The sequence below is a fragment of the Cygnus atratus genome, chromosome Z, assembly GCF_013377495.2.
Source record: "Cygnus atratus isolate AKBS03 ecotype Queensland, Australia chromosome Z, CAtr_DNAZoo_HiC_assembly, whole genome shotgun sequence".
Lineage (NCBI taxonomy): Eukaryota > Metazoa > Chordata > Aves > Anseriformes > Anatidae > Cygnus > Cygnus atratus.
This window is the reverse complement of record NC_066396.1, coordinates 68,569,204-68,593,965: the sequence shown is the minus strand read 5'-3', so window position 1 is coordinate 68,593,965 and position 24,762 is coordinate 68,569,204. Positions and strand designations below refer to the sequence as shown.

Sequence of the window (24,762 nt, the reverse complement as noted above, 5' to 3'; positions counted from 1 at the left end):
TATCCTCAGTAATGAGACACAGAACAAAGCTTTGACTTTAAAATCTGCTGTCATTGTAGGAGTAAGATTCTACTAGTCTTAGCTTCTCATATTTTAGTTCTTAATTGTATCTTTGAATAATCTACAGGAGATAAGATGAATACAGATACTGCCTGCTACTGGCAGTCTTCTGTAACCCAGCAGAATAGGGCTGTTTTATTTCCCTGTTTTGTCAGCAAGAAGACAATCTACCACGCTTTCGAGATTAATGTCAGCAATTTTATGGCAGTTACCAACCAGTGATTACAGTAATACATTCATTGAAGGCAGTGGCTGCCCAATCCCCAAAACATGTGTACTTATTTACAGAGATAACAGATAACTCAGAGATAAACAGGGTTAATAAAGCACTTTCTCTTAACTGTGTTTAGACCAACTGCTAAAACAACACCGTGGAAAATTTATTATAATCTCCTGTTGTATTTTCAGTGTGCTTAGCTCCAACTGTATCTGAGGAAAAAAACAGTGAAATTAGTTCTGAAAGAAAGCAAGAGTCTTAGATGGAGGATAGAGAGTGCACTGTACCTGCAATAGCCAAATGTTGCTTGATTACAACAAACAGCACTGCTGAGGCCACCTCTGGGGTACTATGTCCAGTTCTGGACTCCCTGGTAGAAGGGAAGGTTAAAATCCTGGGATGGTGTGGCCTAGAGAAGAGGAGGCTTAGGGGCACCTCAGCTATTTGTGGGTACGAATACCCGAGGGGAAGGTGTAAAGAAGGTGGACCCAGGCTTTTTTCAGTGTGTGCAGCAACAGGGCAAGAGGCAATGGGCACAAAGGGAAACAGGAGGTTCCCTCTGAACATCTGGAAACACTTTCTCACTGTGAGGATGACTGGGTACTGTCACAGGTTGCCCCAAGAGGTTGTGGATTCTCCATCCTCAGTGGTATTCAAAAGCCATGTGAATGTGATCCTGGGCAACCTGCTCTAACTGTCCCTGCTTGAGCAGAGGACCAGATGTCCCACAGAGATTCCTTCGAACCTAAGCCATTCTGTGGAGCATCTTGAGAGCTGTTAATGTGGTCATAAGCATGAATGTTTTTTGGTAATAAATATGCAACTCTGGGTTCAGTTAAAAAAAAATAAATAAATCAGATACTCTCAAAGGCCAGCCTTTTTCCAGTTCTTTGTTTCTAGTATTTTTGGAGGGGCGGTATATCCAACAATGTCATCTTTATTCATTGTTCCATGTTTCCTTTTAGAAGCAGCTATACGAACAGGACATTTACTAGGTAAAAGCTATATCCAGAATAAACCATGGTAGGACTGAAGTGCAGGCACTATGTGTGGTGCTATACAGCTTTCACAATAAAAGGCATGGACCAGGATAGAACACAAAGCATCACTTAAAAAGTTTTTTTTGCTTTTAATGCCCTGTGACAATGTTTAAAAGACCATCCCAAGTCTCACTGACTAGGAATTAAGTAGTTTACAAAACATTTTTCACTCTTAGTTTATCATTCAAGGTGCTTTCTGCTTCAGAGTTCAAGCGTTTAATTAAATGCATAACTCTTCTATGTAATACCTTACTGCACTACTAAATACAGAAAGTAAACTACATTTCATCTTAGTTCCAAAAACTTTGAAGATTAAGCTCTTTGAAGGTATCATGTAGAATAAAGTGCTTTATAGTTTACAATCTTAACATCACCTTTCATAATTGCATCTGTAGGAACTTTTGTTTTTTCTTAGATAAGTCTGGGATCTAGGTGGGGAGAAGGGATTTAAACACTCTAATGTTTAGATTCAGTTCTGATTCTAACTCAGCTCTGACAGGGCACCTGTAGAGTTAATATCAACATTGTGAGAGATTTCAAATACCAACCCATGAGGCAAAACATCAGGGTAAATGCTCATCACCATCTAACTTAAGCCTTCACCAATCTTACAGGGCACTGCCTTGTCTCCCTTGCAGCTCATTAAGGTAAGCAACACATAGAAAGGTATCCGTTCTGCAACTTCAGCCATAGCAAACTGACAAATATGCCATGATAGAAAAATGCTACTTTTTTAATAAAATCAGTAAAGATTAAGATCTAGACACTTAGGCATTATGTTGGTCCATGCTTACTTTAAAAGTTCTGGTGAAACTTTTAATAAGATTACTTTTCGGGTTTGTTTTTTGGTGGCCATACCAGCACTTTGTAATCTAGCCAGATGCCGTTCAGGTGCCTAGCGCACACAGTATAAAGAACAAGTATTTTTTATACAAGGGAAGAGGAGATCATCCACTCTTTCACATTAGTGTAGGAAAGTAATAGATGCACTAAAATGGTGGGTACAAGTTGGACATTTCTTCAACATCAAAATTCTTCAAAGAAGAATTAATACTTTTCCATTTCTGAAAGTCCATTTGTGTCCCGGTTGCAGCACTCTGCACTACGAAGCTTTTGATTTTGATCACGGGTAGATTGTCAAATGTCAGGTACTTCACTGTGATTCCCCAGTCATGCTGGCAATTATTATTTCGGCAATGCATCTTGCTTTTTTTCTCAAAACCATCAAACTGCATTGGTTTCTTATGAGGCTTTGTTATATAACGCTCCTTGAATGCTTCTCCTAGGACAATGTGATGAGATTCCTGCAATGACACACGTGCCAGAAATGGTTAATTGTAGAAACACCTTTTGCCATATTTCCTGACATTTCCCTTCACCTCACAAATACCATTTCAGTGGTGAGGTGCTTCCCAATATTTAGGAGTCTCACCTTCCAGCCCCTCTTTGCTTTTTTTTTTTTTTAATAGTTTGTTATATTTTAACTAAATACCAGGTACCAGAAAGGAGCAGGGCTGGGACTATCAAAAACAGAACTCTTACATATCACCAGCATATACACATTTAACTTAGCTTCTCTCAAAACCATGACTGCAGTTATTTGAGCCTTGTGCATAAAACTTACATCCGTCTGAACAGACAACCTGAGAGAATCCTGCTTCCCACAGTTTTCTGTGAATTATGATGCAAATAATTAGCAGTGGTAGAAAAAGCATCACTAACAAGTTAAAGAGGTTACAGTTTTTTACACTTGTTTGTAACATACATAATCAAAGTTTGTTTAGTAAAAAAATAATAGGAAGGCATATGTAGAACTTAATGTGGAGTCTGAAAACTCTTAATTCCTTCTGGAAATACAATTTCTGTTAAATCTATTTAGGCTGTAATATGCCAGAACTGAGTTTACAGGGATTATTTAAAATGTTGGGATTATATTCATGGCATTAAGCAAAAAATCTGTTTTCGGAACTCTCAGACCTATTTGCACAGGTATTGGTGATAACCCAACACCACAAAAAAGAGTAACAGACTTGCATCTTAGACACATCTTGTTATTTGGCAAAGAAACATAACTATTTTTTGGTAAGGCTGGGCTATTTCAAACCACTGTCTGTGGACTTCACCAGGGAACAGGAATAGTGAACTCCATCAACACTCCAAAAACAGCTGGTAAAAACAAAAAGCTTTTCTTGATTAAAAAGGAACGTGCCTGGAAGCAAGCACTCTGTAATCATAATGCTCAGCTGTGGCCTGAAGCACCTTATCACATCTGTGCTTATCAGAACACCACAAATTAAAGAGAAGGATCTTCAAAAAAAACAAACACATCTCAGAGCTGGAAAGGCTCAGAATATCCAGACAAGGCTCTCTTTCATGATTACCACATCCCATGTGCAGAGTATTGGCTTCCTGGGCCTACAAAGATTCTTGAAGTTCAGAAGTACAACAAAAATGTCCCCATGAGATACACAGAAGCAACATGAGCTACCTATAGAGAGTGGAAAACAATGAAATACTGAAGGATTACAGGATTCCCCTTGCAAAACCGTGGTTTGCCTTTCCTTTCAATACACAAAAGTGGACCATAAATCAAGGTGTGAGTGGATCTCAGTACTTTTTGCCGATAATTTTCACTCAGCAGAAATAGTGAGAGAAACGTCTCAGCTGCAGGAAGAGATCCACATGAGAAGCTTACATTAATAGGGAAACTAAATATCCAGCAGTTACACTAAGAAGTTACATTATTAAAGGTCACATGGTTTCCTTCAAAAATACAATTTTGTCAGAAGGGAGTTCAGGAATCCTGAACTGATTACTGTCATATCACATATTTGCACACCTTGTACATCATCAACTGCCATCATAACATGCTACAGAAGTTGTTACAACTGGTCCTGTGGTTTAGTGATTTACCAAGATTTTCCTTCTTCCCCAGTTGGCACAGAATAGCCTACTTTCCACACTGAAAAACAATGCTATTAGTCCAAAAATGCTGACTTCCCTGGAGTTCATGGATGCGGATTTCCATACAGAGGCATACCTTTATAATTCTGATGTCATCTGTACTGCAGGCATATGCTTTGCATTTTCCACACAGGAGGTTCTTTTGGCCTTCCACTACTTTAGGTTTTATTTCTTTCTTCCTGGAATCTCGTAACACCTTTTCCTTCATTTGCAGGTTATGTATCTTTAAAATTAATAAATAAATACAAATCAAGATCATAAAAGGCATCACAAAATTAAGAGGAGCACCAATGTCTGAACATGACTCAGGATGGCTAAGTTCTCCTGGTAGGTAACATCTGGGGACCTATTACTTATAAGGAAACAAACCATGCCTTGTTCTAGCACAGAAAGAATATGGTACATTTGTCAGATAAGGAAAGCAATGCCAGAATGAGTCTTTGGGATGGGCAGTGTTCACGCCATCTGCTCTCCCATCTGAGCCCATGGCCCTTTTGGTCATAACACTGTTAAGTCCTTGTAAAATTTAAGTCATGTGAGACTCCCTACAGCAGAAACAGCACTGCTGCTCTGGGCAGTCCCTGGTTTGGAAAAAAGGCTCCAGAGGGGCCTCCAGTGAGGCCTCAGGTGGGAGAAGAAGCTCTGCAATGGCTACAGGGACTTGGACACCCTTTGTTACAGCTCAGACTATGAAAGCTCACCTGGAAACATGGGGCGAACTGCAAATCTACAGGGATGTGGCAGAACTGTGTACAGATTGTGACTGGCTTCTTCTTCCTGCCCTTTCTGGGACATTTGTTACTAATGTCTAAGGAAGATCTCCACCTGTTCATCACAGCTGGCTTAGCCCAACACATATCTTTGCATGTCACCTCAGATCCAAGGGTTCTTGACACTTCTTTCTCTACCCCTCATAATGTTTTCTGATCTGGGATGTGTGCGGTGCACAACAGAGTTAATGTAAAACATTGTATGCATGCTGATTGTTCCTATTAGGCTTGTTTTCTGTCAAATATTGCTTGTGGCAAAGATGTACAATATTGTAAGATGGACAGTATTGTAGGCAGTACAGAAAAGGTCACCAGCAGAAGAGCATGCGCAAACCCAAACATTATCCTGTTAATATCCTGATCAATGGTTTCTTGAAATCGATAAACCCTAGGCATTACAGCAAACAATTTAGGAAAACACTTGCAGTGGCCTGCTGTAAAGGAAAAGTGCTTCTGGACATGGACGGGCATATTACCACCACCTGCACAGCTGAAGTAACCCCATCTGCCCATCCACAATCCCAAACAGATAAAATATTTTTCTTCTAGTAGACAAAATAGTTTATATTTTATTTTTTAAGCTGAGAAGTTAATAAATTCTACCTCAACTTTTAAGGCTTCCGCAGTTCCAGCCCAGATGACATTTAGCTAGCTAGTGGTATACACTATCCCTTGTCTGCTGGTCTAGCCTCTGTCTGAAACCAAGCACAGAGCACACTTTCCTCACGTTATCACGTAGTCCTAGATAAAGCTGTAGTAGATGAAGGAAAATACACGTTGTACGTGTAGATTTTAGTACAAAAATATAACAGAAATACAAACCTTTTTTGCAAATGTTTCTTCATCCCATTCCTGGAGCTTTTCAATAGCTTTATTCATCATTTCTTCCTTATAACGGTTGCATTTTTCATTCTCTACCACTTCCGTTTTGCTTGTCACAAGGATGCACTTGCTGCCTGCTGCCCTTCCACGACCTATACAGCAACACTTTTATCCTCATTAGGTACTCTTAACAAGATGTGCAAAAGTAGCAGCTATGCCATAAAAGAGCATTAAGGACTTTCTGCGTGGCTGCTCATGTTTCCCATACTTGTTTTCAAATTTATATAGCACTGCTTCCTGAACAGCATTCTCTCATCTCTTTCTTCCTTGATCACAAACCAGAACAAGTAAGTTGTACCTTTCTAGGCATCCTCATGCCTATCTCCCAGCCTCTCCTGTATTGCCTGCTCTACGGCCTGCCTCAGTTAAGCTCAGGCATGCTTGACACGCTTCATTTATTGTACAGCATCTTGCTGCCTTCTTTGGAAATAAAGGGTAGAGCAGAAAAGTTCTTACTCACTATTTTTTTCCCCTGCTAATTGGTGTCTATCAAAATAAACAGATAAATAAATCACAGAATAACAGAATCGTCTAGGTTGGAAGAGACCTCCAAGATCACCTAGTCCAACCTCTGACCTAACACTAACAAGTCCTCCACTAAACCATATCCCTAAGCTCTATCTCTAAACGTCTTCTGAAGGCATCCAGGGATGGTGACTCAACCACTTCCCTGGGCAGCCCATTCCAATGCCTAACAACCCTTTCAGTAAAGAAGTTCTTCCTAATATCCAACCTAAACCTCCCCTGGCGCAACTTTAGCCCATTCCCCCTCGTCCTGCCACCAGGCACGTGGGAGAATAGACCAACCCCCACCTCGCTACAGCCTCCTTTAAGGTACCTATAGAGAGCGATGAGGTCTCCCCTGAGCCTCCTCTTCCCCAGGCTAAACAACCCCAGCTCCCTCAGCCGCTCCTCGTAAGACTTGTTCTCCAGACTCCTCACCAGCTTCGTTGCCCTTCTCTGGACTCGCTCGAGCACCTCCATGTCCTTCTTGTAGCGAGGGGCCCAAAACTGAACACAGTACTCAAGGTGTGGCCTCACGAGAGCCGAGTACAGGGGGACAATCACCTCCCTAGACCTGCTGGCCACGCTGCTTCTTATACAGGCCAGGATGCTGTTGGCCTTCTTGGCCACCTGAGCACACTGCAGGCTCATATTCAGCCGGCTATCAGCCAATACTCCCAGGTCCTTCTCGGCCAGGCAGCTTTCCAAGCACTCATCTCCCAGCCTGTAGCGCTGCTTGGGGTTGTTGCGCCCCAAGTGCAGGACCCAGCACTTGGCCTTGTTGAACTTCATACAGTTGACCTCAGCCCATAGGTCCAGCCTATCCAGATCCTCCTGCAGAGCCTTCCTTCCCTCGAGCAGATCGACACACGCACCTAACTTGGTGTCATCTGCAAACTTACTGAGGGTGAATAAAAAATAAAAATCTATCACAAAACAAAACAACAAAAACCAACAGCAAACAAACAAACAAAAAATAACTGAAGAACTGGAAATACTGCTGGCAAGAAAAAAGCAAGTGCTGTCTCTTCGATCTTTTGGTGCTTACTGCTTGCCTCCTTTTTGCTGCTGTGACACAGCCAAATATGGACTTCATACCAGTTCAGAAATATTTCACTTAGAACAAGTGTCCACATTTATTTTTGAGCTCCAATCCCCTCCAAAGTCATGACTTTATGTGGCGTAAAAAGTTACGTAGCTTCTTTTCTTTGTATCTTCAATGGCATATTATGAACTAACACTACTCTTTCAGCCATAAACTGAATCCTGGACTATTATTTCCTTATAGGACAAAAATAAAAAATCACAGCACACAAGCTCTGAAAGCAGAGATCTGAGTGCAATGGAGATCACATCTCATTAGACTGTGAACTTAATTACTCAGGTGATATGATAAATTACTGCAGCTGAATCTCTGAAAGATGGAGGCAGGTTTACGACATCTGGGAATGTCAAGCAGAAACAGTATTTAGTGTGGCTCTTTCTTCCCCTCTAGTGGCCATATTATCAAATCATCGAGATTTGAGACTGAAGTCTTAGACTTCAAGCAAGCCAAGACAGAAGCAGAATTTCTTTTTTTTTTCTTTTTTTTCTCTTGAATGTTAGAGGTCTGTTCATGCAGTGACCTAGTGCTTGGTGAATTATCGGTGGGCACCAAGAGAGTATCTGTGTTGGTAATCAGCCACTGAGCAGGGGAAGGTCTTTGGGAGCCAAGGCAATACACGAAACTTCATTGCAGCAGTCCTTTGTAAATTATCACAATCAAACCAAATTATCACAATCAGCACAATTCACACTATTTGTGCCTACAGTTTTTGTAACCATACTTCTCTCTGTATATTTGATTATTCACTTGAGGGTCGCTCCTCAATAGCTCAATAACCATGTGTACCATAGCCAATTCACATGGCAAAAGAAAAGCCGCACAACATTAAGGACTCAGTTCTGTGAACAAATTTGTTACATCCAGTCCCATCATCCATTTGACTGTACTCATAGGCACAAAGGAAAAACAGTAAGCAATGCACATATCGCTATATTATTTCTGAAGTGCCATTTAGTAGCACTTTTCAGTTCATTTCTAGGCCAAAAGAATAAATAAAGTAAAGTAATAGCTCTGAATTTCCATACCTCTGACTTGGATCATTTTGGTCACATTACCGGAGTATTCATAGAGCACAACAAGGTTGCACTGGGCAATATCAATGCCTTCATCAGCAACGGATGTAGCAATGAGCAGCCTGCTGTCCTTGCTGGTTTTGAACGCATCCAGTACACCCTTCTGGCTTGGGAGGGTCATACCTATAGTACCGAGAAACTGAGTCAGGAAAAAACGCTGAAAGATTTCTTGAGCAAACTACCCGTATTTGCTGTTGCTTAAGTGGTACATGGAAATTAGTACATCTTTTTGATGTAGAAGAATACTTTAGGTTAGCATACCCCACTGGGGGCACATGATACCCACTGAACAGGGAATCTGTTGATGTGCCACAATAATTGTCATCCTGGGAAAGAGCACCGCACACACAGCACCTAATTGATCTTAGTTAATGAGACCCATGCATATTAGTTATTTTAAGACCAATCTAACTCTTAACTTAAGCTATTTGTACTTCATTTTGGGTGCTGCTTCCATTCCATCAAAAAATGTCTTTGTACCACCAAATACAAAATAAGACAGGAGACTGTAAAAGAACAGGGAAAATATCATGAGAAGTAATCACAAGGAAAACAATTTGTGAATTTCTTTTGAACTAGCAAAAGAATCCAAAAGGAGAGGGCCATTGATGTTTGTAACTGCTGCTTTAACCAAAGATCCTAGATAGAAAAAGCCAGCATCTACACAGAATTGATTAAAAGTTTTCTAGATACTGAAGAAATCATAGCACAAATGATCTTCCGCTGCTTAGGAACATGGGAGCAGTAAAACAACTTTAGCTCTGTAGCCAGAGGATGTCTGGAAACTGGTATTCCACAGAGCAGACCTGCATACCTGCTTTTTGATCTCTTCTTCCGCGCCCCATCAAAACATCTGGCTTTATGTAGCTAAGGATAGGGTTTTCCTCCATACACTTCTTCAAAGCCTGGAAAGCAAACCAGGGAGTTAGATCCCCATCCAGATGAAATGCCAGTTTGGGATAGCTATGCAGAACCTCCCCATCTTTGCCTAGGCAATTAATGCTTCTGAGAACAAAAGGCAGAAAAGAAGGTAAAGTCATATTTCAGCAGGGAACATCTACAAATAGGTGAGAGAACACAATTACTATTGCAGCCCTGATGCCAGATCTGGTCATGTTACAGCTGGTTTCTTTTTTAACCCTCCCAACATGAAGGCTGGCTAAAGTGCAAGCAGCCTTTCACTGCTAAATAGTATGCATTTCTTTATTTTTTTAATGTTCTCCTGTAAGCCAGTAGATCACTGAATACTAGAGCTCTGGGATCCAAACCAAAGGAAATGAAGCGCTACTTACAAACTGCACTTTTCCACTGCACAGTGAAAGTAGCATCTTCAAACTGTCCTTACGTTAAGAACGAATTTCAGCCAGGCTAAAGTAGACTTTCGCAAATATCACAGAAAGCTGCCAGAAGATGCTTGGTGTTGTTAGTCTGGACTTTACCTTGCCTTTAACTTTTTTTTTTTCTGGTTTGTAATTCATCCAGCAAGTCTATATCCAAGGATGAATTTGAGATTGGGACTCTCAGCTGATAAGTCTGTTTACAGTAGCCAGAGACTATGACACCTTGCAGCAAATGTTTAAGAGCTACTGAAGCTAATGATTAGCAGCACACTTACTTCAAGAATGATTTTTTTTTTCTGGGAACAATGTAGTGGAATAGAGAAAAAAGATCATCCAACCTAGATCTTTGATGCCAGGCAAATATAGAATAGATTAGTGCATCAGAAGGGTCCAGAGAAAATCTGTTCCACAAAGTCCTCCCTTTTCCTTGATCAAGAACACATGCTAGGGCACAGACCTCCTTTGGGCCTACAGGAATCCTCCAGGAAACCTAAGAATACCTCCTGATGTGCACAGTCAGTAAAAGAGCAGAGCTGCTGGTTGATAACACTGCTGTACTGAGGCCAAAAGTCTTGTAAAACAACTAGCTAAAACTGATTTTGCACCTAAAGTAAAAAACCGACAGCTTAATGATCAACTACAACCTGTAACAAGCAGAAATGATGAAGAACAACATCCCTTATCTTGTAGCTTTTAGGAAAAATAATAACCTCACCCTGCTTCAGACCACCACTGCTTAGGATAGTATAGAAAGATAAATATTTGCTTAGGAAGACATGCATATTTTTACATTTCCAGATCAAAATAGAAGGGAAAATAGATGAGACATTACATTTTATCATTTCCCACTGTAGGAGCTTTAAAAAGAGATGTCTTACAGCTACTAAGGCTCTTGTCTTAGCAAAGAGAAGAGTGCGAGTCTGTGGGTTATAGCGGTATGCATCATCCAGGATGCAGGCAAGCTCTTCCAGTTTAGGATTCTCATTTGTTTCATCTTTTGAAAGGGCAGTCAGTTCTGGTTCTTTCTCTGGAAGAAAATAGCATTTTATTCAAAAAGAAATAAATCACTTTCTTCAATGCAGGAAACAGCATTCTCACCTCAACCTACTTTCAAATGCCACCCATATTCTCTTTAGCTTCTATTTTTACTTAGTATTCTTTCAGATGCAAGGAAAGAAAGCTATTGATTAAATGCAACAAAACCCTCAGAAAACAATTTTTGAATCTCATTTCAGAATACATTTTATAGCAAACTACAGGATCAGTTCTAATCAGAACAAACTTGTTTCTTGCAGAGTAACACCGTATCTTCTTCAGAAACAACTGGCACTAGGGGGCAGACACACCAGTTATGTAAAACTGCAGTCAGCACTGCAACATGCCAGATCACAGCCTGGTTTACAGCACACTGTTGTGAACCCAGAAGCTAGACAACTGCTCAGCCTCCCAGTTTCAGTAAAAGAGGTGTAGAGGTCTGCCTGCTGCTTGCCAGGAGCTCAGGGCTTGTCCGGGAGCACCGGGCAGGGGGAGGCTAGGTAGTGCTGAGATCAGTGTATGTTGCCTTATCTAAAGCTGCCAGCACCCCTGAGTGCAGCCTGCCCATCTGCTTGTGAAGTACCCCTCAAAGGACAGCACTGCCTTATCTCAAAGGCTGGCACGTAAGAACCTACTACAGCATTTACTTACAACTACCATTCCTTCCTTAGCTCCTGCAGTACAGATTGTAGTCCCAGAAACTAGGACCCCCCTGCAACTACCCTAGGTGTGGGTACCTTTGTACCCACAGGTACAGTATATCTTCTGAAAAGCGCAAAGCTTCTGGGGAAAAAAAAAAAAAAAGAATTACGGCTGTTCTGAAGAAACAACTTGAACCATCCTACCAGAAGCCCTTTTCTTCCCTGCAGTTGTCAGAGGTAATTGTGTGAAATACCTTGAAATTTGGCTGTCAGGTGCTGTTCTAATTCTGTGTATGGTCCATTCTTGACATTTGTGAAAAACTCGGTCAGGTAGGATAGAGCATCTATGATGCGGGCATCTTCACTGATGATGAGGGCATCGTTGTATTTCTGATCACAGAAAGAGACACACACACTTAACCTTCATTTTCCATGGGACACAGGATGAATGCAAATGTTATTTAGGTAGACGAAGTATTACAGACTTGTGTTGTTCTTCCATTTGCATGGCAAAACAAACATTACAAAGGCACCTCTGCTCTATGCTATGCTTAGTGAGTACCTTAAGACACAATTCCTAGAGGATGCATGCTTTAGCCTGTGTCAAATAAGATTATTAGGTTAAAAACCTGCTCCTCAATGGACATACCAGTACCAGGAGGAACAGAAGGGTTCCATCTCTGTATGGAAGAACAGAGGATATACACTTACCCGCAGGTGTTCAGTGCAAATGAAAAGGGCTCTACATATCCTGCTCTCCTCCTCCTTGTCTTCTAGTTGCAACAGTCTGCATTTCCTCTGAGTGACAACTATCCAGTGTTCATATTTCTGTGTTCCAAAATCTTTCCTGCTGTTTTGGGAGACAGTATCTAGTAAAACAGGAAGAAAAAAACATTTGTTCGCCTTATTCATCATCACAAATAACCAGAACAGTTGGCCAGAAGACAATGCATTTTCAATGAATGTTAGGTCTAAAAAGCCTAAACAGAAGAGCACTGTAAGATACAATCACTGAACTGCTGAGGCTGGAAGCACCTCTGGTGATCTTTAGTCCAAATCCCTGCTCAAAGCAGGGTCACTTAGAGCAGATTTCTCAGGATCACGTCCAAATCAATTCTGAGTATTTCCAAGAACGGTGACGCCACAACTTCTCTGGGCAACCTGTTCCAGTGCTTGACCACCTTCACAGCAAAGGAGTTCTTCCTGATGCTGGAGGGGGATTTCCTGGGTTTCTGTTTGTGCCCACTGCCTCTTGTTCTGTCTCTGGGAACCATCTGAGAAGAGCCTGGATCTGCCGTCTTTACTCTGTGTATTTCGAATTACACCCAGAGATTAGGCTAGAATTAACCTGGTACAATTCAGTTGAGGATCTGTGTACATACAAACATCTGTAAAGCTTTTACGAATAGAGTTAGAGTTCTCTTTTCCTGTAAGATGCCTACAGTATTCAAGACACTGCAAGTGCATTGCTCCTTGGACTACCAGCTACTCAATAGTTCAGTAATCATCTGTTATATGGTCCATGGTACTTAAAGGTATATTATCCAAAGGGCTGTTCTGGAGGCAGAACTAGCTAGTACCTCTTTGTTTCATCCATACTCTGTCTGAGAGCTTCACAAATATTAGTACTCTGAGGGTCCACAGAAGGGAAGCCAATGACATTTTATGCAAGAGGAACTGTGACAGGGAAATAAGCTTCAGAAATGTTTACTTAATTTACTGTACAGCTTGGAAAGTTTATTGTGCAATTTGAAAACAAATTTATTCTTTGTTTGTCTTTTTATTGTCTTGTTTTGCTTTCTAATCCTCCCTTCCAGCCATGGAGTACAGTTCATTCTCCAGTATCCGGAAAGTGGTGGAAAAATAATTTGGAAAATATGGAAACAAGGAAGACAGGCTCAAGGCACCCTATTCAGTTGCAAAGGGCAGTCTAAGTGCAGACAACATGCTTTAGTTCAGAGCTGGACTTGACAGACGAAGGTATGAGCATAGGTATTCAGGGGTGTCCACTGTGTGCTGTAGCTCTCAAACTGTAGATAAGACCATTTACTGGACAGCACTTAGGAACTCTGCAAAAGCAGACAGGATCAATTTCATTTCTGCAGGCCTGCACAGTTAAGTCTCATGACAATGCCACCCATTGTTTCTTCTCACAACTGTGCATCTGCCTCTCTGCAAACCTTCACATCTCTGGCAGCTCATGAGGCTGGGATCCTGCAGACAAATGTCTCCTTTCTTTGGCAGCTGTATCCTCTCTCTGACAGTGTTTCTGTTCCACAGATCCTCTTCTGTAAAATTATCTTAAATGCTTTCATCAGGAAATAACAGAGGCTTGGTAAACAAAAGAAACAGGGGAAAATGCAGCCAAAAGTGTGAGAACAAAAGGCTGACTAGAAAAGGTGGTCAGGGTACCCCTACAAAGAACCCTGTGTGCAACTCAGAGAGACCAGAGATACTGTGCGAAGAAGTCTCAGCACAGCAGAAGAGAAAGAAAACTTTCACTAAGCGGGAGAATTTACGGCAATCAGAGTAACCCAGAAGCTGAGCCCATTCTCACTTTCATTGACGGAGACAGCTAGGAATGAATCATCTGGAGAAATGCTTGAGTGAGAATTTCCAGCTATCTCTCATCAACGAAATCCAGCTCACTGCATTTCGAAAGCAAGCCTTTTGGTAGCTTTGTTTCCAATTCAAGCTGATGTGACAGTGTCAAAACCACACCATTCTTAGCTTCCAGAAACACAAGTTGAAATCCAAGCAAAAATATTCAAGATTACAAAATTAATCACAGGTAACAGGAAAGTATGTGACTCTTCTACCTGTGATCTCTCATGTAGGAAATACTGGTTAGAGACAAGTAAAAAGGAAGGAGGAGAAAGTAAGAGGAAGATAAATGACTGTTGTAGCAGCCATGAGGATTTTCACACTGATGTAATTGAAGACAGAATCCCAGTTATAGGCATATTATAGTGCCTTACCCACTGAGTAAATCTTCCTCATCAGTGCCTCTGTCTCGGACATCAAATCTGAGATAATGACTGCAAAGTGATTGTGAACTCGCCTCTTAACCAATCTGACATCTAAGGACAAAAAGCAGAAGTGAGTGGTCAGTGGCTTCAGTAAGTCAAACATTTTCCTGGGCAGCACAGAACAAATTCTTGTCTGGAAGAACACTACATACAATGCTCTATGCTATCATAATGATGTTTGTTGTTAGTAAGCATTATGTTTGCACAGAAAGAAACAGTTCCCAGTCTTCAGTGGCAGAACTGAACTGGCTTTTCTGCCTTGCTAAATGAGTACCAGAGACTGCAGCTCAGCAAAGAGAAAACTTTTTTTTTCCTGTTTTCATTACCATCCCCTTCTAGAATGATGTTATGACCACGTGGCTCTTCATGGGAAGAGCCACAAGAAATTTAAGTATTTCTTGGGGGTGACAAAAAAAAGATACAACATCATTCACCTGATTTCTCTACCTTTTATCTCTGAACACATTAATCTCAGCAATGTGGTGGCATGGCTGTGTTCACCCTGAGGTTGTCTGATGGGAGCTCTGTTTGTGGGTATGTGACACAGCAACGTCATCTAGCACAGATGATGGCTCGCAGCTCACAAAGCTAAGTCTACATGGTATGGTCTGATTTTTCTGCAGGTTCAGGGACATTTGTGCTGGCTCTTGTGCTGCTGGCTACGTTGTTTTTTGCCTGGTCACAGGAATGAGCCCTAAAACTGGATGCAACCTGTGCCCAAACTGGCATTGCCTTACTGCAGGGCAACGGTTAAGTGCACACTCAGACCTCTTTCAAGCTATCAGGAAGCAAAGCTCCAGCTGACTTATAAGCTCTTAACTTCACCTGACAAAAGTGGGTCAGAGAGCTGAGTTATTGGTGTTGCTTTGCATCTCAGAGGAAAATGAAAAGGAAACATTTACCTATTTCTGGCTTGTTCATGAACCTTTGCAGGTCTTGTATGTTCTCTCTGACAGTGGATATGGCCTGTATGTCAAGGTAGGAGCAGAGACTACAGATGTGCTCTATTGTTTCCTCAATGTTCTTGGCATTACCAACTCCAACAGAAGCAGTCAAACCTAAAATCTGAGCACACACATGAATAGCAGTGTTGGTCCTTTGTCAGAAGCAAAAAAAGACTGGAGGTGCAGTTACCAACCAGCAAATCGTCACTGTCTTCAAAAACAAGGAAACAAAGCAAGCAGATGAAGTGCCTGAAGTTCTAAGTGCCAGGACTTATTCTTGAGAGTCAGGCCTCGTCCCCACTCATGCCTTCTCAATGTTGATCAAGCCTTGTGTACTGCAAATACACTATCCACCTAATTTAATCCATCAACAGCTGCATTTGCCTGTGCTCATCACACACAGAAACAGCAAATCCACACCCAGAGCTGTCCTCCACATCCACTCTGAGGAAGTGTCTTTACAGCAGTTTCTTGGCAGCTGGAGGGAAGATGCAACTGGGGAAAATAGTCTGGAGGTAGCTGAAGAAAGAGAGGAGTTGCAGGTGCTAGCATTTTCATTTGCAGCCATTGAACTGGATTAACACAGAAGGCAAAACTTCAGGCTTTGCTGACTGCACTGCAAAATGTTTCTCATTAATGTTTCCACCACTGCCAGGCTGAGCCTTACCTGTGGCAGCTGACTTGCAGAGGAGTTAAATTTCTGCTCCAGATACCTGGTCATTAACACATTGTAAGGGTGGTTGCCTGTAGTGTTGTGGCACTCATCGAATATCATCAGAGTGAAAACAGAGAGGGAGGTAAGGGTCCCATCCTCGAAGCTATTCACCAGGATCTGGGGTGTCAGTATGATGATGTCATTGTCCTCTATAACATTTTCTACAGAGACATTGGAAAAATTTTCACCACTAACTCCTTGAATGGAATATCTAAGAAGAAACAAATGAAAAAGGTATGAAAAAGGATGTTCTGCAATGCAAAAAAAAAAAAACAAACTAGAAGGGTGTAATTTTCAGCAAGCCCTAGAGGAAAGTGACTAAATTAAAAATATCATACTGTTGGAACCTATAGTCTGATCTGCAGAAGCTGAGAAAAACAACTACTGAGTGTAAACAGCTGGATTTTCATCTCCCATTAACTGAAATATATTAGATTTGAGGGGTGGTGATTTTGTCCATTCAAGCTTCACCTGTCAGTTCACAGCCAAGTTGTATTTGGAGAACCTGCCCTTCACCCCTTTTCTGCATACAGCTGTTAGCACATGACTGTTTTCTGTCCAGCAGCCTCCTTTTCCCATAGCTATAGGGATTCCTACGTATTCTTTCAAAATCAGAAGCTGCAGGGTATCGATACTCCCCTAGGAAATTTTCAGTTCCATCTGAAAGGTTGACTGTCATCTGAAGAAAGGTTGAATGGTTGAACAATTTAGGGTCCTTTCTTTTAGAAAAGAAGGAGACGCTGCTATTTGAGAAGAAGAGGAATCCCAACTCTGGTGCTTCAAAGTGGCTTGTCCTTGGGAGCAGAGCTGCAAGGAGCCTCCAGGGAGAAGACACTTCAGCCCTTCTCCAGAGGCAAGCACAGGTATGCTTTGGCCATTGCCACAGGTGCAGTACAGTCAGTGTGTGAACTCACCATAAGCAGAGGCACCACACTTGTTTTGCACCATCTACCATGGTGACTTGCCATTCTTACCACAAACCATCTTATATTAGTGAGAAACATCCCTGTCACCAGCTAAACCATTAAATTTTGCCTGAGCCACAGCTGACTGAGAGTATAGTTTATCTTCTGTGGAGGTAGAATTACACTTACCCTTGTCTTTCAAAATGCTGCTTGAAGACATTTTTCTGTTGTTCATACACTGGGACTTTTGTTGCAAGAAATACAACTTTCCCCTTTCGTCCTGCAGGCATGTTTTGGAAATGGTGTTCACAAATCAGAAGCGCGACGAAAGTTTTTCCAGATCCTTTAAATGAAGAACATGATGGGTAAGGCCCTAGTGCGAAAGGGCATGCTTGTAAGCAGGGGCCCGTCCCCAGACCTCATCATCTGGCCTTTGAGAAACAGGGAGCTGGCAAGGGGGCTGTAACACTGCCAGATGCGCTTGGTGCAGGGCCAGAGCCTGCACATCTCTGTTGCAGCTCACAGACAAGTTACACAGCTCTGTTCCACAATGCACAAAGCTGAGCTCATAATACGGCATCTCCATATACCCTGAAAATGATTACATGGAAAATATTGGAGTACAGAGGGCATGGGTGGCAGCAGCATCTGCTTTATGAAGGAACATGCATATTCTCTAACATATTTTGTTTTTTTGTAACGGACAATGTCTGTTTTTTTTACATTCACTTATTCCATTTCACCTCTGCTGCTGCTACCCTACCTGCTTCTGCAGCACGTGGGGAGAATCAGGCTAGCAGCAGAGAAAACACGGTGGGGAGAAAGAGTTGAGTGATCTCTCTTTTGCTGCTGACCTTCAATCTCAATTCAGTACTGAGCTACTGCAAAAGTTCCCTGTCGTGGTCTGGTGCTGCAGGCAGCAAAGTACAGAGGACAGAAGAGTCTGATGGGAACTCGTTCTGTTTATCCTTCAGGTTGCAAGGCAAATTGCTCAAAGACCTCTACTCTTACAGGGATGTCTGCTTTTAAATAAACAGCTGGAAAAGTCTGATTCAGTCTTTACCCTCCTCTATCCTTCACAGCACCCTCTTCCAAAATACTTGCATTTTCTTACCAGTAGGGGCACATATTAAGGTATTTTTCCCATTGATAGCAGGCTGTGCAAGTTCAATCTGGTAGCTCCGAGCCTTCTTTGCTTCATAGACAGGTGGAGGCTTGCCAATTCCTTCTAGGAAAGATTGACAAGTGATGCTTAATCCACGTGTTTACAAAGAGTATTGCAACAGAAATGGATAAAATGTATTGCCCCCATACACTTACTATCCAAAATGATAAAGCTAGTGTCCTTGCAGTCCACACAGAGCATTCTCTGATGGAAAATGCTTTTTACAGGACACATGCATCAGACAAGAATTGTATGTAGTATTGATGGCATGCTTTTGTTACTGCTAGATCGTGCTTCCTAAAATGAAGTCATTCCAGTATCTTGGAGGACAACTCTCACCTTGACTGGACGTCTTGAACTCAGAAAGAAAACACATGGACATATTTTCCCCAAAAAATATGTGTACTGAGTTCAATTTGTATTCCTTTAGCCTTCTGCTTCAAAGACTTTTGAAGATAACACCTTCTAAAATCACACTCATATCAGAGGGCTTGCATTACAGAACAGTATGTAGAATCCACAGGCGGGACAAAATTTGCCATACGATGTACGTCAGCAACTGTACAGATCCTTTACAGCCACTTTCAGTTACGGAAACTGGCTGATATCAGGTCTTGTGTGCATTAGTTGTATCAGAGAAGAGATATAACAACAGCCTGATGTTGGAAACTTCTTTGATAATGTGCGGATGGAACAACTCTGCATTGGAAATATGGCAAACTGGGGGCAACCTCTAATACATGTGATGTCCAAAATGCAATACTTTAAACATTGAAAGAGGAGATAGCTAAATCAAGTCATTGATTTGTACTACACCTTCAGTGCCTTCGTTTGTGGCAAATCACATCTGCATCCTCCAGAGGTCTAAAGGAATGGAGAATCCCCACTGTAAACTGTTCATGTTGCTAAGTCGTACCTGCATCTGAACCAAGATTTTCACTGAGATTATCATCAGGTTCTGCTTCTTCAGAATATGTCATGCTGGTTTCAAGGCAGTCCTCAGAGGCATCTGTCATTTCACTGTCAACATCTTTGGCATTATCTGCACAATGACAAAAGAAAAAAGTCATGTCAACTATCCTTTTGATTTTAAAATGCTGTATTTGCTGGGATGGCAAGGTGAATGAGATGGTTACTAGCAGGGAAAGGCTACATTAAATGATGCTGCATCCAGGCCCCCTGTTACATGAAATGCACTGCATTCAGTGTTGGTCTTAGAAAATCCACAAACTCAATGCATATTTAGGTACCTCTTAAAAAGCAAGGGAGAGAATAGATGTGTAGAGACAAGATTACAGATCTAATGTGGACATTAACCACAAGCATGGAACACATGTAGGAGTCCAAAGAAGCTTTGTAAATTCAAGACTTTGCTCTCCCTTTCCCCCCACTTTTTGGAAGGACCTAGAAACTGTAGGACTATCTACATACTTTATCTTACATGATGATATAGAGACACTGAAATTTTCTTTGGCCCTGTAATTATTTACCTTTTCAAACAAATGTAACTAGGCTTTGCACAAAGAGTCTCACTGTGAACAGAACACACCAAGGCAAAGCACTGTTTTTGGAGAGGGGGAAAGAGCACAAATGTGCCCTAATCCAGCTCCTGAAAGCACATGTTACCCAGGATTAAAATCTTCTGGTAACCCTCCTTAACTGCTAGCATTAAAGCGCTTCCAGCATGTACGATGTCACCTCAGTCTGCAGTGGGCTCAATGGCTTTAAACTAGATGTTAGCAGATGCTGCCCCAGAACAGTGAAACCTTTAACTTATAAAATATAGTTATTATCCGTATCATATATATAGCCATCAGTTATGTAAAATAGTATCTATATATATGAAAGCATTATTCTTATTTTATATAGAATTTGTTTATAATTTGATTAACCATATAAAACTAAATCCCCAGATAAGAAATAACACACACACATTTGACTACAGCAATAAAAATATTCAGAATAAGAAATATTATGTAAAAAGCCACTTAAGAGTGGCTTGTCTCAGTTGCTAATTAAAAACAATTAAAACAATCACTTATGGTTTGGGAAAAAGCAAAAATAGACATAAAGAAATAGAATCCAATTTATCCAAAACCACTTGGCTTAATCTTTTAGTAGGGAAATACATATATTTAATTTTATATAAGAGATATTTTAAGTTTTAAGAAACAATATTGCTGTTTTTCTTTTTTTTTTTCATTTTTAGCATTAAGGAGAAATGCAGTGTGACGGTATCTTTTTAAATTGCTCTTACTCTCCTGAAGAAAAAAAAAAAAAACAACAAAAAAAACAAAGCAAAAAACAAACAAACCAAAAAAAAAACCAACAACCTGTCTGGTACAAGAACAGAAAGAGAACATAAAAACAATTTGCAGTTTACCTTCTCTCATATCCCACAGTTCACTTGCACGGTAATATCCTGTGTTATCTAGTGCCAGCTGAAGGCTTTTTGGCCAGTGCTCCTTATCCGACCGACAGAGACATTCAATGAGTTTAGTTATGCCTGCTGCTTTGCTTCTGCTTTCACTAATCTGCACGTACAACAAACAGAAGTTGCTGTTGCTTGTGAGTAATTCAAAACAATTCTCTGACATTTTGTTTGATTTGTATTGTTTGATGTTCAGCTGAAAATTACATTTCCTTTCCACAGAAAAAAAAAAGTTTCCAAAAAAATGTGGTCATTTACCTACTACTGCTGCAAGTCTGCCTGCCTAGGTGTACACTAAGATTAGCTGGACAGGCTATTTGCTTAAATATTTAGAACACTACAAAGCAAACTGTGTGGCAGGCCTGATATTTAGTCAGATGCAATCTTTCTAAATGTTGTATCTCCATAAAGAAAAAACTCTTCTAAAATAAAATAGCTGCATACAACCCTCCTCAGGAGTCACAAGGAGCAAGAACACCTTACAGACTCCTTCACCCAACATCAATAATTTATTATTAGCATCAATAATTTATTATTACCAATCACTCATTAACTACCACAGGTTAGTGTCAATTGTTACCAGCCATCAGTAACACACTGAGATGGAGCTGGGTAACAATACCGCTGCTTCACATCCAGAAGTGTTAAAAACATCAACTTCTGTGACACTGCATTTAGCTAATGACTTTGAACCAGAAGGTTTATTTTACTCTATGGGCATCTCTTTGGGTGCTGACAAAACTCAAAATGCCATACAAAGTTTCTAGGGTTTTCCACAGTGCAGAAAATAGTCTATTTCAAACCCCATTACAAGTAACAATCAGTTTAGCTGATATCTAATTGCCATTTTGCCTACATCCATCTCTATTTCTAGGAGGCTTAATGCAGCATGAATGCTCCAAGAAGGGGGCTATTGCAAGGCATAGCAAGACACCCATTTGACCACAACATAGCACCTTTCAGAAGCCCTGAGGTCTCTTCTCTGGAGCGTTGACTCTGCAAACACATGCGGCTGAGCACAGACAATGCCGAACATTTGTACAGCAGCAACACCAGGCAAATACAAGGATTTTGTCATTAACCAAACCTGCTGAATCTCTTCGCACTCCCTGTCTATCAGGCAGGTGTTTATGTAGGGAATGAGCACTACTGGGTCGACTTCTAACATTGTTGCCTCTATCCGCTTCAACAGCTGTCTGTGTAACTCCAGTTTTTCCAGTTTGCTGAAGTCCCAGTTCTCAATTGCTGCTGCAAGTCCTGTGTAACCTTCAGAAAAAGAGGGTCAAATAGTTACTATTAATTCAACTTCTGTCTAGAATACCTATGTATGAGCTGCAATACGCTTTCTTTGTCACTCTGGAGAAACTAAATTGTTTTGGCTTGTGACTGACAAAAGTCTAGGTGAACAACAATTTTTATAGATTTAGTGACTATTTCCACTACCGCACCTTCATATAAGTCATGGTTTTGGCTGGAACAGAGTTACTTTTCTTCCTGCTGGCTGGTATGGTGCTGTGTTTTGGACTGAGGATGAGAATAATGTTGATAACACACGGATGTTTCAGCTGTTGCAGAGCAGTGCTTGCACAGAGCCAAGGACCTTTCAACTTCTGGTGCTGCCCCACCACCGCGGAGGCTGGGGGTGCACCAGGAGCTGGGAGGGGGCACAGCCAGGACAGCTGGCTCAAATGGACCACAGGGATGGCCTGTGCCATGGGGTGTCATGCTCAGCAGTAAAACTGGGGGAGCTGGCTAGAGGCACTGCCGCTGCTTGGGATCTGGCTGGGCATCAGCCAGTGGGTGGTAACCAATTGCATTGTGCATCACTTGCTTTGTATATTCTATTGTTATTATTATTGTTTTCCCTTCATTTTCTGTGCTATTAAACTATTTTTACTCAACCCATGATTTTTTTCACTCTGTTATTGATTCTCTTCCCCCATCGCAGTGAGAGTTAGTGGGGGAGTAAGCAAATGGCTGTGTGGTGCTTAGCTGCCTCCCGGGTTAAACCACAATATATAATGAGAAAAGACTTTTGCTAAAAGAGCAGCAATACTTGCAAGGAGGACAAAAATGCTACAAAAGGTCACTGAGTGTGTTCCCTAAGTGGCCATTACAACCCACTTCTTTTGTTCCATACAATCCTTAGATCCATGCAGTCTTCGCAAATACTCCTACAGAATTTGTCCAGAGCACAGACACTACTGTGCATCACAAGCACCTTTGAACCCCTGTTATTTTATTCATCATCTATTTACATTTTATTCCTGTCCTTGGCTCCACCCTCATTTAATATTTCCTACCATAATGCATTCACTTCAGAACCCTGTCTGAGAACAAGTCAGACAACTTCTGCCTAGATAGTCAGCAAACAGCTGAAAACAATGTAATGGAATAGAAAACAGTGGGGAATACCATTTAGAGGACTTGCATGATTTGTCTTGGTTCAGAAGAGAAGGAAAGCAGGACGTTATCCCAGAGGGACAGTGGGAGACCAGAACAATTTCCTTAGCTTTTTCTTTTCTTTTGGAGGAGCAGGAGAGCAGTGTGGGTACTTACCACCACGGTGTCTTTAACCTGGTTGTCACCTATCTCTTCATTTGCCAAGGACAACAGTAATGCTCAATTCTAGTTTAGGGCCAAAGAGCTCTGTTAACTGTTGCAACCCAAAATGAAAATGAATAAATACTTGGGACAGCACTTGGGGTCAGTAGGCAGATGCTTTCAGTGTTTCTGCTGGACGTACACCAAACCGAATGCTATGAACATGTTTAAAGGGGACATTTTTTTGGAATCCATGAATTAGCAATATAACACCATGGGAAAAAGTTGGCCCAGAACTAATATTTGCTTTACAGGGAGAGTGGATTACATCCAAGCAGTAAGAAAGCCAGCAATAATTGCTCACTGAGGTACCGTAGCCATCGATAGCTAGCAGCCAGTAAGTGAAAGCAGAAGTGGCTTTTAGCATGAGACCTGTGGAGCTGAGGTATCTAATAAATCCCCAGCAGGAACCTGTGATAGAAGCCTGGAGGGCAAAGGTGCCAAATTCTGTCAACTTTACGCTTCCACAGTCTTTTTTCTGCCACCTGTGGGGACCTCACACACCCAGCAGGCACAGCTCCTTAGGGGCGAGTGCCTCATTTCTGAACCGCTGCAGCTTAGTAACCTCCCCCGGCACCTCCATCTTGCACCCTAAGACTCTGGGCTACGCTTTTTAAAATCGGCCTCTCCTGCAAGCCCCCGTCTTCGAACGGAGCCTCCCCACGCCTCCAGCGGCCCCACGCACCCCCAAACCCCATTAGGGCTCCCCGTGTCCCGGGGGGTCCCGGCGGGGGTCCTCCTTCCCTCACACCCTTCTGGCCGCCACCCACCTGCGGCCAGCATTGCGTCCAGCATCCCTCGGAACCAGCCGCGGGCCTCCAGCTGCAGGACGGCGTCCAGAAAGAGCGCGGCGGCGCCGCTCACCCCTCTCTCCTCCTCTTTGCGGATCCTCTCCCGCAGCTCTGCCGTAGAGACGCGCTCCCGTCAGGGCGTCCCCCGCACGATGGGGGGCTCGGTGTCTCCCCCGGGGGACACCCGTGGGCCCCGCGGCCGCGGGCAGGGCGCTGAGGGGCCCGGGGAAGCGTGTGGGGAGGGGGTCGGCTCACCGTCGGGCAGCCAGTCCGCCATGTTGCCCAGCACGTAGACGGGGTTGAGGCTCCGCTCGATGTACCGCCGGTAGCACTGCAGGCCCCGCTTCTCCTCCGCCGTCATGGCTCGGACCCGCCAGCCGCCGCCCGGCCCCGCACACAAAAGGCACCGAGGCCCGGCGGGGAATGGAAAACGAAAGTGGCCCCGCGGGCCGCCCTCCATCCGCAGACCGCCCTCTGGCCATGAACGCGCACAGCCAGCCGCTTGCAGCTTCGTGAACCTCATATTGTCACTAACAGCCCCACAGCC

At 42.3% G+C, this 24,762-nt stretch overlaps 1 protein-coding gene across 2 annotated transcripts; it reads right to left on the bottom strand.

The window, feature by feature from the left end:
• Window positions 1–109: 109 nt before the first annotated feature.
• RIGI (RNA sensor RIG-I) lies at window positions 110–24,762 on the bottom strand. 2 transcript variants are annotated; one of them, XM_035562966.2, is made up of 18 exons: window positions 24,471–24,762; window positions 24,195–24,326; window positions 21,908–22,086; window positions 20,773–20,923; window positions 19,306–19,431; window positions 18,339–18,449; window positions 17,414–17,567; window positions 16,272–16,530; window positions 15,563–15,725; window positions 14,610–14,711; window positions 12,343–12,500; window positions 11,886–12,021; window positions 10,834–10,982; window positions 9,430–9,520; window positions 8,568–8,738; window positions 5,874–6,025; window positions 4,358–4,504; window positions 110–2,621 (listed from the first exon to the last, which is right to left on the bottom strand). In XM_035562966.2, the coding sequence occupies exons 1-18, from the start codon at window positions 24,736–24,738 to the stop codon at window positions 2,307–2,309; spliced, it is 2,964 nt and encodes a 987-aa protein (XP_035418859.2). In that variant the 5' UTR covers window positions 24,739–24,762; the 3' UTR covers window positions 110–2,306. The 2 variants fall into 2 exon arrangements, with proteins under 2 accessions (XP_035418859.2, XP_035418858.2); XM_035562965.2 differs by having other exon boundaries at window positions 18,339–18,452; window positions 24,471–24,758.